Below are 13,409 nucleotides of genomic sequence, written 5' to 3' on the forward strand. Positions count from 1 at the left end.
GCCAGCCAGCGAACATCCCCCTCGCCGTCAAACGCCGTGTCCCTCACGCGTGAGCCGAGCCGAGCCGAGCCGGGCCGAGCCGAGCCGGGCCGCGCCGCCCGCTCCAGCCCCCGCAGCTTTCTCCCGCGCTCGGCTTTGTCGCGTCCCTCGAGCGCCATCTTGGCTCCTGGCAGCCCCTGCGCCCTCCCGCCTGGGCTGTCACTTGCGCCCCGCCGGCGTGGCGATGCGGCGGCTCAGACGGCCGCAGGGGAAGAGGAAGCCTTCGCCGGACTTACAGCACTAAAAAAGGCGCCGGGACCGGCCCGTGCCCCCGTCCCGCGCGGACCCTCGGTGCCCTTCCCCAACATGGCCGCGCCCGGCTCAGTTTACCGCCCGCGGGCCGGCGGGGCCGTCGCGCGCGTGACGTCACGGAGCGTTCCCATGGGGACCGGCCCCGCTCGCCGCCATGTTCGCGGACGGGACGGCGCCGGGCGTCGATGTGCCGTCGCTGTGGAGGAGCGCCCGGAGCGCGGGCCGCGAGGCGGTGAGACACCCCGGCCTCCTCCTTCCCTCCCCCGCCGCTCCTGCCGAAGGGGCGGCCGCGTCTCCGCTCGTCCCCGCCGCGCTTTGCCGACGAACCCCCGGCACGTCCCGCTGCTCCGGCTCGGGAGGAGACCTCCCCTACCGACCAAACCGGCCTCCGCCTGCCGACCCCCGGCAGCATTTCACCAGTTATACAAATTGGCAAAGAAACACGGGTGCAGCTGACCGAACCCAGCACCTGGAGCGGGTGCTGCTGCCCTCGGCATTGCGCTGCGTGTGATCCCCTCTGCACCTCTGCCCTCCCCTTCTGCTCTGGGCTCCCCAGCTCCAGAGGGACAGGGAGCTGCTGCAGAGAGGCCAGGGCAGGGACACCAAGGTGCTGAGGGGCCGGGAGCATCTTCCTTACAGGGAAAGGCTGCGGGACCTGGGGCTGTTCAGCCTGGAGACGCCTGAGGGGGACCTCAGCAACACTGATCAGTACCTAAAGGCTGGGTGTCAGGACAATGGGGTCACACTTTTTTCTGTAGAGCCCAGTGACAGGACAAGGGGTAATGGACAAAGTGGAACACAAAAAATTCCACTTAAACACCAGGAGAAAGTCCTTTGGTGCTGAGCTGAGGGAGCCCTGGCCCAGGCTGCCCAGGCAGGGTGTGGAGGCTCCTTCTCAGGAGGTTTCCAAACCCACCTGGACATGTTCCTGTGCCCCCTGAGCCAGGGGAACCTGCTTTAGCAGGGGGTTGGGGCTGGATGAGCTCTGCAGGGCCCTTCCAACCCCCACCATGCTGGGATTCTGTGACTCTCTGCCTGTTGGTTTCTCTCACCTGCCCTGTTCCATGCTGGAGAACAGGTGAATGTGGCTGCCATGGAGGCATCTCTGGCTCAGATCAGATGGTGTGAAGGTCACACACACACACCACAGGCATCCGGATGGTTTTGGAGACGGGCTGCTCTGAACCACGAACCAGAGGTGTACGAATGTGCTTCGGTGTCGCTATGAAATGCCACAAAGGGGGAGATGCTTTGAATGTTTTGTGCAGCACTGTTTTTGTTCCTGTTTGGATTATAGGCTGTTTATCTTCTTTTACTAGAAAAGCTGCCAGACTGAGAAGGTTTCAATAGCAGAAGCTGCAGCACAGTCTCACACTAACCGAGATGCTGCTGTGCAGACAGAGCAAAGTAAAGACACTGTCCAAGACTGCCAGCAGGAAGTCCAAGTAGATTACACGAGCCTTCTATCATTCCTTAAGAGAGTGGAGGATGTGGTTATCAAAGAGCTCAATAAAAACTGGAAGAGCCATGCCTTTGATGGCTTTGAAGTCAACTGGACGGATCAGAATGAAACAGTAAGTTCAGATCCCTGTCATTGCCCGAGCAGAGCTGGTTGCAGTGGCTCCATCTCCTTAGATGTTTCTCACTGCTGTGATTGTTCTTGCCAGATTCTAGTAATTAACCATCTCTAGTTTTTCATCTCCTGCTTTCTCCCTTGCCTGGGGCCTGGCCGTGGTGAGGGGAAGCCAACGCTGTAACCGTGCGATCGTGTGCAGGGCAGTGCACAGGTCTCACTCCTCCATGGTGGGAGATTCTTGCTTCAGTGCCTGGATTTGATCTCTTCCAGGTGTCGTGTTTGCATACATTGTCATACCCCGAGGCTCAGGATCAGAACCTGCAGGTCACCAGCGTCTCCTGGAACGCAACTGGGTCCGTTGTCGCCTGTTCCTACGGCCGGTGAGTGGACTGAGCACAGCTCAGGTTGATGTGACACCTCAGCCTGACCTGAGTTTTAGATACATTCAACTAGATACACCTTGTGCATATAGAATCACTCATATTCATCAAACCAAAATCTCAGGGTGGTCTTAAATGGTGGCTTTTATTTCTTCTGCCTTCCTCCCTCCCCCAAAAATTGGATCCGTGGACTCTTAGTGACTTGTTTCTAGCTTGGAAATAAAATGGAAAGAGCAGATGCAAAAGTGTAGGTGAGGTTTGGGAGTACATGCTCACCTTCAGTGAGGATCCTGTTTTCCTGTGGTCTTTCAGCACCCTGGCTGAGCCTGGCACCCATTCACACATGTGCCTGATGCTGTGGGCATGTGCTATCAAACACTTAAGGTTCAGAAATGAGGGGTGGACAAAACATTCCTCTAATCCAGTGAATGTCTGCTGCAGCCTCTCCTTTCTGTGCCCTAACACTGCCCTCATTTCTTCCTCCTTCTACTGTTTCTGCTGCAGAAAAAAAAGTGTAGGAAGAGGAAAACAGGGCAAACCTGTGTGTTACGTGCTCCTCCTGCTCCCCCAGCCTACAGCTGCTTTCAGATTAGAATGTGGTTTCTGTGTGCTTACTCTCAGTAGAATTCCCTTCTGGGAACTGACAGTCTGTACATCTGGGTAAGCTTTCAGCATCTACAACATCCTTTAATAAGGAGATTCACAGACCAACTACCCATTGGGTGGAAAATTGCTCCTTTTATTTGGTCACACCTCTTCCAATAAAAGAATTAAGAGCATCAAATGAAGGCAGTAGAAGTCAGGCTCAGAACCATTGCTTTCTGTCCTGACCACTGAGTGCTCTCACCTCTCTGTATCATCTCCTTGTAGCAAGATGGGACATCACAGTGGTGAGTGTGGTGCTAGGGAGAGAATCCAGGGAGCATTTTGGTAAGAGTGCAATGAATGAAACAGGGAGAAATAACAAAGGAAGCAGAGTGGCAGGTGCCTGTTTGCAGCCCAGAGCAGCACATTTACATGCCCAGTGGGATGCTCCGTGGAACAGACAAGGCAAGACAGAGCTTTGCTCCTCTTCAGGTTGGACAGTGGGGACTGGAGCACAGCCAGGTCCTACGTCTGTACCTGGAATCTGGACAGAAGGAGGTTGAACCCGCAGCGCCCTGACCTGGTGGTGGACGTTCCCAGCTCCGTCATGTGCTTGGCCTTCCACCCCTCACAGCCTTCCCTCATAGCTGGTAGGTTGCTCTTACCTCAGATCCTACCTGAAACACGGCCCTGTTCCCTTCAGCTTGGATCATTTCTTTACTCTCTCTCAGCTCAGCCAGATTTGCAGCAGTAGTGGTGTTGCAGCTCCTCACGCTGAGCACCTCCCACCAACAGCAGTAAGTGCACTCTTGCTTCTGAACTGGGACTTGCTGCTTTTTCAGAGCTTTTTCTTCTCCTCAGAGAGATGATAGAAGGAGATTCAGCCCTGGGTGTAAGTGGGAAGAGTGTACTTATTTCAGCAGAGCTCTACTCTCTCACGCCAGAGCTGACTGTGCCCTGTGTGTGGTTATCAGGCCCGTTTCCACCAGAGCTTCATTTGTGCATTTGTTCTGAGCTATCAGACCTTAGATGTTCTTTGTCCTTTCAGGGGGCCTTTTCAGTGGGGAGCTGGTGGTGTGGGACACCAGCAGAGCAGAAGATGCTGTAATCTGGAGGACGGGGCTGACAGATGACACACACACTGACCCAGTCTATCAGGTAACAGAACACTGCTGTGGCTGGGGAAGGGGAGTGTTGCCCCTGCTCTTCAGCCCTTCAGTTCCAGTGCATGGACAGGCTGCCAGATCTCAGCAGTTACAGGCTCTGTTGGTTGGCTGTTTTTCCCCAAATCTAACTGTTGAACAGGCATTTGCTGAAATTGCCACCTGCCCTGTGCAAAATAACTTCTCCCTGTTCAGGCTGAATGAAGAGCAAGTTCTGTCCCCCTGTGGTGACTGTGTACTGAGGCAGATGCAGCCCGCTGTACTTGCAGTGGTTTAACAACGTAAGCAGCAAAGTGCCACAGATGCTTGGTTGGAAGCTTCACACTGCAGCCTTAAAGCATGCTGTAGGGTCTGGTTTCCTCAGGTGTTTCTGTCCTTGAGGGTCCTGTGACGGGGCAGCCTGTGCATTTTCTCACCTGAAAGCCAGGAAAAGACTGAAACCCCAGCACAGAGCTGCACCCTGACACCTCGGGGCATCTCTCCCACGCCTGGCTGCCAGCACCCAGCAGCAGCTGCGTTAGTGCCAAGATCCTTGGGGGGGTGTTGGTGGGTCAGGCCAGCTCGGGCAGCTGTGCCAGGGCCCCTGGTTTGGTACAGGTGAGCTGGCTCCCTGAGGCTGAGCACAGAAACGTCTCCCGGCTGCTGAGCGTCTCGACGGACGGGAAGATCCTGGTGTGGAGGGAGGAGCGAGGTGGGCGCTTGGCCCTGGCCGCAGGGTTCGCCGTGGTGGCTCAGCAGATCCCCCGCAGCACCCGGCTCAACAAGGTGAGTGCAGCTGTTCAAAAAAGGCTGATTGGACAAAACCACCTGTAACTGTGGAGCCTGTTTGGCAGAGCTCACCTTCTACGTGCAAGGGCCAGGAAAAGCCTGTTCTGAGCACAGGCAAGAACCTTCCATCCTCATCCTTTCCCATACCAAAACCTCACTGGAAATCTGGCACCAGCTGAGGTTTTGCCATCCTCCAAGGAGAAGCTGCTGGATGGAGAACTTGCTTATAATAATATTAACTCCCAGGAATCCCCTTGGAGGATGCTGCTGCAGAAGCTGAGCAGCGCTCCAACCGTGGCACCTGGCGCAAGCTGTGCCGTGAGCAGCTTGCTGGGTCCCTGGCCGGCTGCTCTGTGCTGCTCTGACCGCCCGTGGCGGGCCCTGGAGCTCCCACCTCTCACCACAGCTTTGTTTCTTTTTCTCCCAGTTCTCCTGGGCAGAGGCAGCTGTGGGTGTCACCTCGCTCTCCTTTTCCCACTTCGATCCCCGCGTGTTCGTGGTGGGTGTGGAAGGCGGCTTTGCCCTGCGCTGCTCCACGGCCGCTCAGGCTCTGGCTCTCCCTGGGGCAGGCGCTTCCCTTCCCCTCAGGGCCCCGGCTGAATTCACCTTCTCCCCCCACGCTGGGCCCGTCTACTCCGTGAGCTGCTCCCCCTTCCACAGGTGAGTGCTGACACAGCTTGGTGCTGGCTGGGGGGACACAATTGCTGGGGGTGTGGGGGGCACCTGGCACTGGGAACTTGATCAAGTGCCTGCCTGGTGTAGGAGAAGATGTCCCTTGGTTCCAGTGCAGCTGCCCCCAGGCACGGGCTGTGTGTGGGAGCAGCACCAAATGGTGTCTGAGCTCAGGCCACCACCTTCCCTGCATCATCCTGGATGTTAGAGGTCAATTAAAAGATGGGGGGAGCTGGAAAAGTCATTTAGTTCTCAGTGCTGAAGTGATCTGTCCCTCAGAACTCTCAGCAGGAGCTGCCTAAGCAGGAGTGCTGGGATCTGCCTGCACTGGGGACCAGGCCCCGAGCCCCCCGCCAGGGAAGAAGCCCCCATCTGTGTTTAGTTTGCATGAGACAAACACAACTCTAACAGAGCCCATCTCTGAGTAGCACTTCCCAGGCATCTGTGCCCCATACCCCATCAGCAGCACTGCAGGGCCAGCAGCAGCCCTCATTAAACTAATTGAGGGCAGTAACGAAGCCCTGTCTCTGCAGGGCCAGGGCATGGCCTGGAAATTGCTCCTTTAGGAAACACAGTCAGACCTTTGCGAATGAGTAAATGGTCCAAGGTCCAAGCCTTGACTGATTTTTGTTCTCTACCTTTAGCAATAAAGCAAAAGACATTGTTTCTTGCTTCCTCCCTGCCCCAGGAACCTGTTTCTGAGCTGTGGGACTGATGGCCAAGTGCACTTGCACTCGCTGCTGCAGACACAGCCGCTGGCTGCTGTGCAGCTCTCACACAAATACCTCTTCTGCGTGCGATGGTCTCCAGTCCGGCCCCTGCTCTTCGCAGCTGCGTCGGGGGAAGGTGAGGAACTGCAGGTGCCTCTTCTGAGACGTAAAGTGAAGGTGGGGCTGGGTATTAATTAGTACAAGTCAATTGCAGTGATTAGCTCTTCCACAAGCGGTGCAGTGACCGTTGTCTCTACTGTGTAATTAGTACAATGGGGCAATTTCTGTCTCTAGCAGCACAACTTTGGTCAGTTATTTTCCACTGCTGATGACACTTTACTTCTTTTGCCGTGGCCACTCACAGGGATGTAACATGGCAAGAGGACAGTAGCTAAAACTCATTTACAGTTTCCTTGATTTTGACATTTACCACACTAGAGATAATGGTTTAAACCAAGAACTTTCTCCTTAGAAAATTGCCCAAACCTTTTGAGTGAAGGAGTGGAGATGTCACAGACTTTGGCAAGCTGGTGGCAGCTCTCTGACAGCAGAACACACCTGCACTGTCCTGCAGTGGTGGCAGCTGCCTGCCTCAGCCTCTCTCCATCTGAGGGAAAGGGAAACAGGTTAAAAAGAACAGTTCCAGACAAGTCCTGTTCAATAATCTTCTGTTAAACACAGTCCCCTGCTGTAAAGCTGCAGTAAATGTCTGTGTTTTGCAGGAGAGGTGCACCTCTTTGACTTTGAGAAGAGCTCACAGAAGGCTGCCCTTTCCCTCCAGCAGGCTGTGAGTGGCTGCCCCGTGTTCTGTGTGGAGTTTAACGTCCGGCAGCCCCGGTTGCTGGCAGCAGGGGATGCTGCTGGCACGGTCAGGGTCTGGCAGCTCAGCTCTGACTTCACCGAACAGGGGCCCAGGGAAATGAGTCGTCTGGAGCAGCTGGCAAATGGGATTGTGGACTAAAAGCTACATGGAGCTTGGTGCCACTCAGGCTCCAGAAGATGCCCACTCACCTCTTCCAGGGCCTTGTAAAACACATGGACCCAGAGTCTCATCACAGTTAAACCTGTGTTTAACCATTAAACCCAAGATGATGTGGTTCGACCAATAACTTTTATTGAAGCACACTGCAGTATGTTCATTTTCCCTAAGAGTTTTAAGCTAAGCAGTTTAAGGTTACATCATAAAGTAACATTGATTATTGTAGAGCACAAAGAGAGAGACACATGCAGAGCCACAGGCAGCAGACGTGAGATGTTCTTTGCACCTGTCGGTACTAGTGTTTCAGATCAATTCACAAAGAGTGAACGTGTAAACTCTATGTAGTCGTAGGCAGAGGGGAGTTCTCTGCCCTTCCCGTCCATGTAGGGCTTCATGTGGGAGATGCAATAATCGGCTTGTTCCCGGGTCAGGTTCTGAAAGGCAAAGACAGGGCAGAGGTGGGGAGGGCAGCGGGGGCTGGGGCACTGCCAGGCTCCCTGGGGCAGCACAGGGACCGCTCGGGCTCCTCCTGCTGTTCCCTGACGGGGTGGGAGGTCTGACCCGAGTCTTCCCCCTGAGGAGACTGAGCAGGTAACCCACACGAGGAAGCAGCACAACCTCTTTAATTCTCTGCCAGCTGCTGGGATTCAGACAGGAAAAACTTGCTGTCTTGGCAGGGCCGTGAGGGGGAGGGAGATGGTAACGCTGCCTAAACTGAGGCTTCTCCTTTGAATCACTGTCTGGAGAAACAGCTCCCTCTGATCTCCCAAACCACAAAAGGAAAGCACAAGTTTCTGAGGACAGACACGGTGCATGCACCTCCTCTCTTCCCAGGCCTTCGAGTAGCCCTTGGTTTACTCAGCCCGAGTAGTTCTTTGGCAGTTAAAGCTTTTCCTGTTCCTTTACAGAGCCAAGAAAGCAGCTCGACAGGTGCCCAGTTACCTCAGGTCTGCCTGTGCTGCATGGGAGTGTGGCAGGTTCAGGGAGATGAACCTCCAAGCAATTAGCACTGGTCTTTGTTAACGACCTATGAACAAAAAGCCTCTGTCTGCTCCTCCCTGGGACAGCCCAGCCAGCACTTACTTGGTAGAGCTCCTCCTTGGTGACGTAGGGCTTGCCCTCGGAGCTCAGGGCGCGGAAGGCGCTCTCGATCTCCTCGCTGGATTTGACGTTCTCGGTCTCGCGGCTGATCATGAAGGCCATGTACTCCTGCAGCGACACGTACCCGTCCCTGCGGGGGCACGGCGTCAGCTCCCAGCGGCACACACCGCGTGCCACACAAACAGCACCTCAAGGGCTGGAAGGGACCTCGAGAGATCATCCAGCCCAACCCCCCTGCCAGAGCAGCACCACCTAGAGCAGGGCACACAGGAACTCATCCAGGTACGTGTGTTCATCACAGGAACATAGAGTTTGAATGTCTCCAAAGAAGGAGACTCCACAGCCCATCTGGGCAGCCCCTGCCAGTGCTCCCTCACCTCAGCAGGGAACAAATTCTTCCTTGTGTTTCACTGGAACCTCTTCTGTTCCAGCCTGTCCCCACTGTCCCTTGTCCTGTCACTGGCCATCACTGAGCACAGCCTGGCTCCAGCCTCCTCACACCCACCCTTGATGTATTTGTAAACATTAATGAGGTCACCCCTCAGTCTCCTCCAAGCTACAGAGCCCCAGCTCCCTCAGCCTTTCATCACAAGGGAGATGCTCCACTCCAGCATCTTTGTGGCCCTGTGCTGAGCTCTCTCCAGCAGCTCCCTGTCCTTGAACTGAGGGGCCCAGAACTGGACACAATATTCCAGGTGTGGTCTCACGAGGGCAGAGCAGATGCAGAAGAGAACAGAATACATTGCTGTGGGAAAATGAGAGCTGTAGCCCCACGTACCTGTTGGGATCCACAGTGTCAAGAATAGACTCAAACTCAGGGTCTGGCTCTCCTTCCTCAACCATAGGCAGGTCATAGCCCAGAGAACGCAGGCAAGACTTAAACTCCTGGTGGTTAAGTCGTCCAGATTTATCCTTGTCAAAGTGCCTAAAAACATAAAACCCAAACCCCATGTTTTCAAGTGGCAGTTGTTGAGTGTTGAAAGCGACAAAGTTGGCTGAAAACTAGAGCAGACTACACCCAGCCTACTGTTCTGGACAAATGAGCTTAACTCAATATGTCAATGAGCTTGACACATAAAATGTAAGCACCAAGTCTTGTCTTGTCTGTCCAAACAATGGCTGTAATCCCAGCTGGAAGCCCCAGGCCCTGCCAGCTCCCTCACCAGTGTGTGCCCAGGAGAGCCTCTGCTGCTGTGGCTGCGTCCAGCCCTGGAGGCTCCTGCCAAAGGCAGAGATCTGAGCTTCTCAGTGCAACATTGGGCAGACAACAAAGGAGCCACAAACAGAATCCTGCAAACAGAAGCCACCCACGTGCCAGAAATCCCTTCTAAGCCTCCCCCTGGCACACCTTCCCCACCACTCACTTGAACATCATGCTGAACTCCTTCAGGGCCTCCTCTGTGACACCAGTGGTGTTGCTGAAAAGGAAGAAGCAAAGAAGCTGGTGACCAGTTCCTGAACTGCAGGACTCTGCTGGAGTCCACCTGCCCCATGCCAGTGTCTGTGGCAGAAGGTGAGGCCAAGTCAGCAAACACACACATGACATCACCTCAGCCAAAGGGGATCAATCCCTTCCCACAAGATCTCCTCCTTGCTTATGGCCAACAGGAGCCATTTCCCAGAAGCCAACATCATTCCTCTGGAGATCATCAGGGTTGGGGGTGTCACAAGCTCACTACACCCCTGACCCAGGGCACAGGCTGTGCCAGGTTTGTTTGCAGACACAGCCAGATGTAGCCCCTGTCCTTCATCCCCCCCAGGCCAGACACTTCACAGCCATACCGAGCCTGGATCTGCTGTTCCAGGTTGTGCTGCATTCTCATCCCCAGCTGGTCAAGCTGGTCCCACTGCTGTGCCAGCCCCACGGTGCTGTGTTCTGTGTATTTGTTGTCCAGGATAAGTGCCTCTTCCATGGCTGCTCCAAGGTCCTCAATCTTCTTCAGCTGACTCCTCATAGCTCGGATCTCCTGGTGCTTGCGCTGGTGGAGGGAGCAAAGAGGAGAAAGTCAAGGAGTGCAAAACCCCCTTAAAACAGTCAGAACACAGGCTGGCAGGGGAGGATGGGTTACACTGTCTACTGGGATTATGTATCCATATAACTGGGAGCTGTAGAATCATATTCAAACCAACATTCCTCTTCATGCACGCTGCTGGGAACCAACAGGGCTTGCAAAGCAGTCCTCAAACAAAATCCCTCTTACCAGGCAGTGTGCTGAAAATCCTGAGCCCTCCCTGCCCCACCCTGCTCATTTAGAAAGGAGCAAAAAGGAAAACTACATCAGCTTCTGGTTTAATGGCTTGTGATATCAGCCAAGTAAAGAGAGAATCCCAAAGATCTCCTTAACTCACAACACACAAGTGCAGGCACTTCCATCCCACCCCCTGCTCCCCAGTCACCAGCTGGGAAGGTTGTTCAGGCCATAGGTGTCACTTACTTTGGTGGCTTCCAGCTGTGATTCCAGTGTTCCTGATTCCTCCACCATACAAGACCTAAACACAGAATCCCAGTGAGATCAAGCACTTGTTGCAGAAAAGTGGCAGGTGGGGCTTGAAATTAACTGTCCTTCCTTGAAATGACAATTCCTTACAGCAGTATTGATCTCATGAAGATACTTAAACACTGCTTTTGTGTTTTGTTTAATCTGACTCATCCTATTTCAGACAGACACAAACATCTTTGTTTTTTCTTTCTTTATAGAGTTAATTTCTAGCCCCATTTGAAAGGCAACATGATCAGCAGCCACACTTCATGCCAGACCCAAAGCTTTTCCGGCCCTAATGACATTAGGAGCTCGGTGCAGACCCATCCCCTCCACACTGTGCCCAGCACCACACACACACACAACTACAGGTGATTCACTGGAGATGGGCTGGGTTTGCCAGGAAGGCACAAGGAGCTCTACAGAGGTGTGTTACATGGGGATAAATTGGTGGGAGGGTAAGACCTTGAAAACTACTGGTTTGGTTTAAAAGTAACCTTAATATGGCATAATGTCTGCAGAAAACTACAGGTACCTGTCCCACACAGCAGTGGTGGCTGGAGAGCTGCCTTTCCTACCCCTTGCATCTCATCCTGTGCCCACAGAAGCTGAAGCACAACCCCTCAGCTTGATTTCCACCCTGAGCCTCTTGGCACCCCGCAGCCCCCGTGCCAGCATGTAAAGGCCACCACTGTGGTGATGGTTTCTGACATCTGCTTCTCACAGACTGGCAATGGAAAGCCTCTGGGTGCTGCTGTTTCCCCACAGGACCCTCAGCTGCCCTGCACTGTGTGTTTGGGAACCTCTGTCCTCCCACCAAGCCTGGGCAGGGTTCACACTCACTGACCTGTACACAGTGGGCCATCCTCTCCTTTGATTTTGGTATTTAAGATCCTAAAGCTTAAGCCCCTGGTATTTAAGTCACTAAACCCAAGTTTGCAGCCTCACTGAAGTCTATCCTCCAACAGGCTTTTGAGCTTCTTGAGAAGGGGAGTTCCAGTGCTGAATAACTCAGCAGCAATGACAACTCTCCCCATGGGGTTAAGGCTCAGGTTCATGTCTAAGGAAATGAAACACACGCCCTGAACCCTGAGCAGGAAGCTGGGAACCAACCATGGGAAGAGTCAATGGGGAAACAAACCTCCAAGCACCTCTAAGCTGTGAGAGTTAGTTGGAAGGAAAGCGAGCCTTGGAATTAAAGAGTGCACTTGAAAACCAAAGTGAGGTAAGAAAATAAGAGGAAAAAAAACCTTCCAGATAGATCATCCCCAACTTCATACTGATAGACACGAATGACACGGCGATAGGCTATGCTAGTCAAAGGAAAGAAACCAGGTAAATTCCAAAAAGGAAGAAGGAAAGAACAGAGGAAAGCACCCCCCCAAACCCAGCCACTGCAGCAGAGCCACGCTCCAAGCCAGCACCACCTTGCAGCAAACACAAGCGAGCACTTAGTGAAAGAAAATGACTCAAACGCTGGTTCACATCCACAAAAATAACCTGTTACTGTTTCCATGTCAGTTACCAAGCAGCCAGTCTTTCTAAGAGACAGACTGAACTCTTGCAGTTCACCCATCTGCAGATTCTTTAAGAGCATTGCTCTTCCCCTCCCTCCCCAGAGCAAACCTCCTCCAGCAGCACTCTGCAGGCACGGGGTGCACGTGCCTACTCTCCTCTGGAAACCTCTCCAGAGCCCTGCTGTCCCCTGCCAAGGGAGCCTAAGCACAGGCAATGCCTCTCCAAGCTAAAGCTCTGGTTTTAATCTATTCATGCAGAATTAAGGACAAGCTCTTCCTGGCCTATCAGCAGCCTGCTGGTAATTTGTTCAACAAAAGAGCTTGGCATGGCCATCTCCAACTCTGACCCCAGATCTTTCAGTAACTGGCTCCTTTCTGTTGGCTCGTTGCTGGATACCAGCACTAATCCACAACCCTCCTTCACAGAGGAGCAGGGAATTCAGACCCCTTCCAGGAAAATCTGCTCAGTTCCATTCAACTGTGCAACAAAAATGGGGCAAATGGTTTTTATCTGGCAGGGACAGTAGAACAGAAGACATTGTGGTCATTACAGAGCAAATAAGCAGCACAGGGTTTTTTTGGTGGTGATTCCATCCTTTTATTCTGAAAAGCCTCCTCTCTGCCAGGGGAAGGCCCTGCCTGCACTCCAGCACTACCCAGGGCTGGCACACAGGCCTCTGCTCCAGCCCATGCACCATGTGGGAGCCCTTGATGTGACATCTCCCCACAAAGCTTTCCTTGTGTCAGAGGTTTAGTACTGAACAAATGGAAATGGACAGGCACATGCTGAGGGGGGTTGGCAGTCTGGAGACACTGAGAAGATTTTATCATTTCCTTTCCATTTCTTGACAAGAGAGCAGCAGTGCACCAGCTGCAGGAGCTGTTCCTGGGGACACAAAGTGGACTCAAAGCTGCAGGAATCCAACTGCCTGCAAACCCAGGTGAGTTCCTAAGTTCCTGTCAGAAGGTTTTGGTTTCTCCTCCCAAGAATATCATCTTTGTGAGGCAGTTATGCAGTAGATTAGAAATCAGGCAGTTAGCTTACTATAGAGTTCATCATTTCAGTAAAGCTTCTTCACTGGAAGCTTCCCTCCTCCTCACCAAAACCAGTCAATACTTTGGAGGTTTAATTGTTCTGAGAACAGTTATAATGGAAAAGCTTATCTCACCAAGCAAGCCTCTGAATG

At 53.4% G+C, this 13,409-nt stretch overlaps 2 protein-coding genes across 9 annotated transcripts in view; one reads left to right on the forward strand and one right to left on the reverse strand.

Moving 5' to 3' along the window:
* The first annotated feature begins 427 nt into the window (after nucleotides 1-427).
* Nucleotides 428-7,254, forward strand: DYNC2I2 (dynein 2 intermediate chain 2). 2 transcript variants are annotated; one of them, XM_062011918.1, is made up of 10 exons: nucleotides 479-523; nucleotides 1,370-1,491; nucleotides 1,611-1,865; nucleotides 2,138-2,247; nucleotides 3,325-3,482; nucleotides 3,881-3,990; nucleotides 4,593-4,760; nucleotides 5,191-5,423; nucleotides 6,124-6,281; nucleotides 6,868-7,254. In XM_062011918.1, the coding sequence occupies exons 2-10, from the start codon at nucleotides 1,450-1,452 to the stop codon at nucleotides 7,104-7,106; spliced, it is 1,473 nt and encodes a 490-aa protein (XP_061867902.1). In that variant the 5' UTR covers nucleotides 479-523; nucleotides 1,370-1,449; the 3' UTR covers nucleotides 7,107-7,254. The 2 variants fall into 2 exon arrangements, with proteins under 2 accessions (XP_061867901.1, XP_061867902.1); XM_062011917.1 differs by lacking the exon at nucleotides 1,370-1,491 and having other exon boundaries at nucleotides 428-523.
* SPTAN1 (spectrin alpha, non-erythrocytic 1) overlaps nucleotides 7,238-13,409 on the reverse strand; it is a 50,518-nt gene continuing 44,346 nt past the window's right edge. For all 7 annotated transcript variants that reach the window (XM_062011912.1, XM_062011913.1, XM_062011915.1 and 4 more), the window contains 6 exons: nucleotides 10,661-10,715; nucleotides 10,008-10,204; nucleotides 9,590-9,643; nucleotides 9,004-9,150; nucleotides 8,208-8,355; nucleotides 7,238-7,558 (listed from right to left, as the gene is read on the reverse strand). In XM_062011912.1, coding sequence (XP_061867896.1) covers nucleotides 7,433-7,558; nucleotides 8,208-8,355; nucleotides 9,004-9,150; nucleotides 9,590-9,643; nucleotides 10,008-10,204; nucleotides 10,661-10,715 — 727 coding nt within the window. In that variant the 3' untranslated portion in view covers nucleotides 7,238-7,432. The remainder of the gene's footprint in view (nucleotides 7,559-8,207; nucleotides 8,356-9,003; nucleotides 9,151-9,589; nucleotides 9,644-10,007; nucleotides 10,205-10,660; nucleotides 10,716-13,409) is intronic.

The sequence above is a fragment of the Colius striatus genome, chromosome 19, assembly GCF_028858725.1.
Source record: "Colius striatus isolate bColStr4 chromosome 19, bColStr4.1.hap1, whole genome shotgun sequence".
Lineage (NCBI taxonomy): Eukaryota > Metazoa > Chordata > Aves > Coliiformes > Coliidae > Colius > Colius striatus.

Bases quoted from the DNA above. Each gene is read 5' to 3' on its own strand.
- DYNC2I2 (XM_062011917.1), top strand. From the start codon at position 446: ATGTTCGCGGACGGGACGGCGCCGGGCGTCGATGTGCCGTCGCTGTGG. The intron at 2,248-3,324 runs GTGAGTGGACTG...GCTCCTCTTCAG, and splicing joins GTCGCCTGTTCCTACGGCCG to GTTGGACAGTGGGGACTGGA. The intron at 3,483-3,880 runs GTAGGTTGCTCT...TTGTCCTTTCAG, and splicing joins ACAGCCTTCCCTCATAGCTG to GGGGCCTTTTCAGTGGGGAG.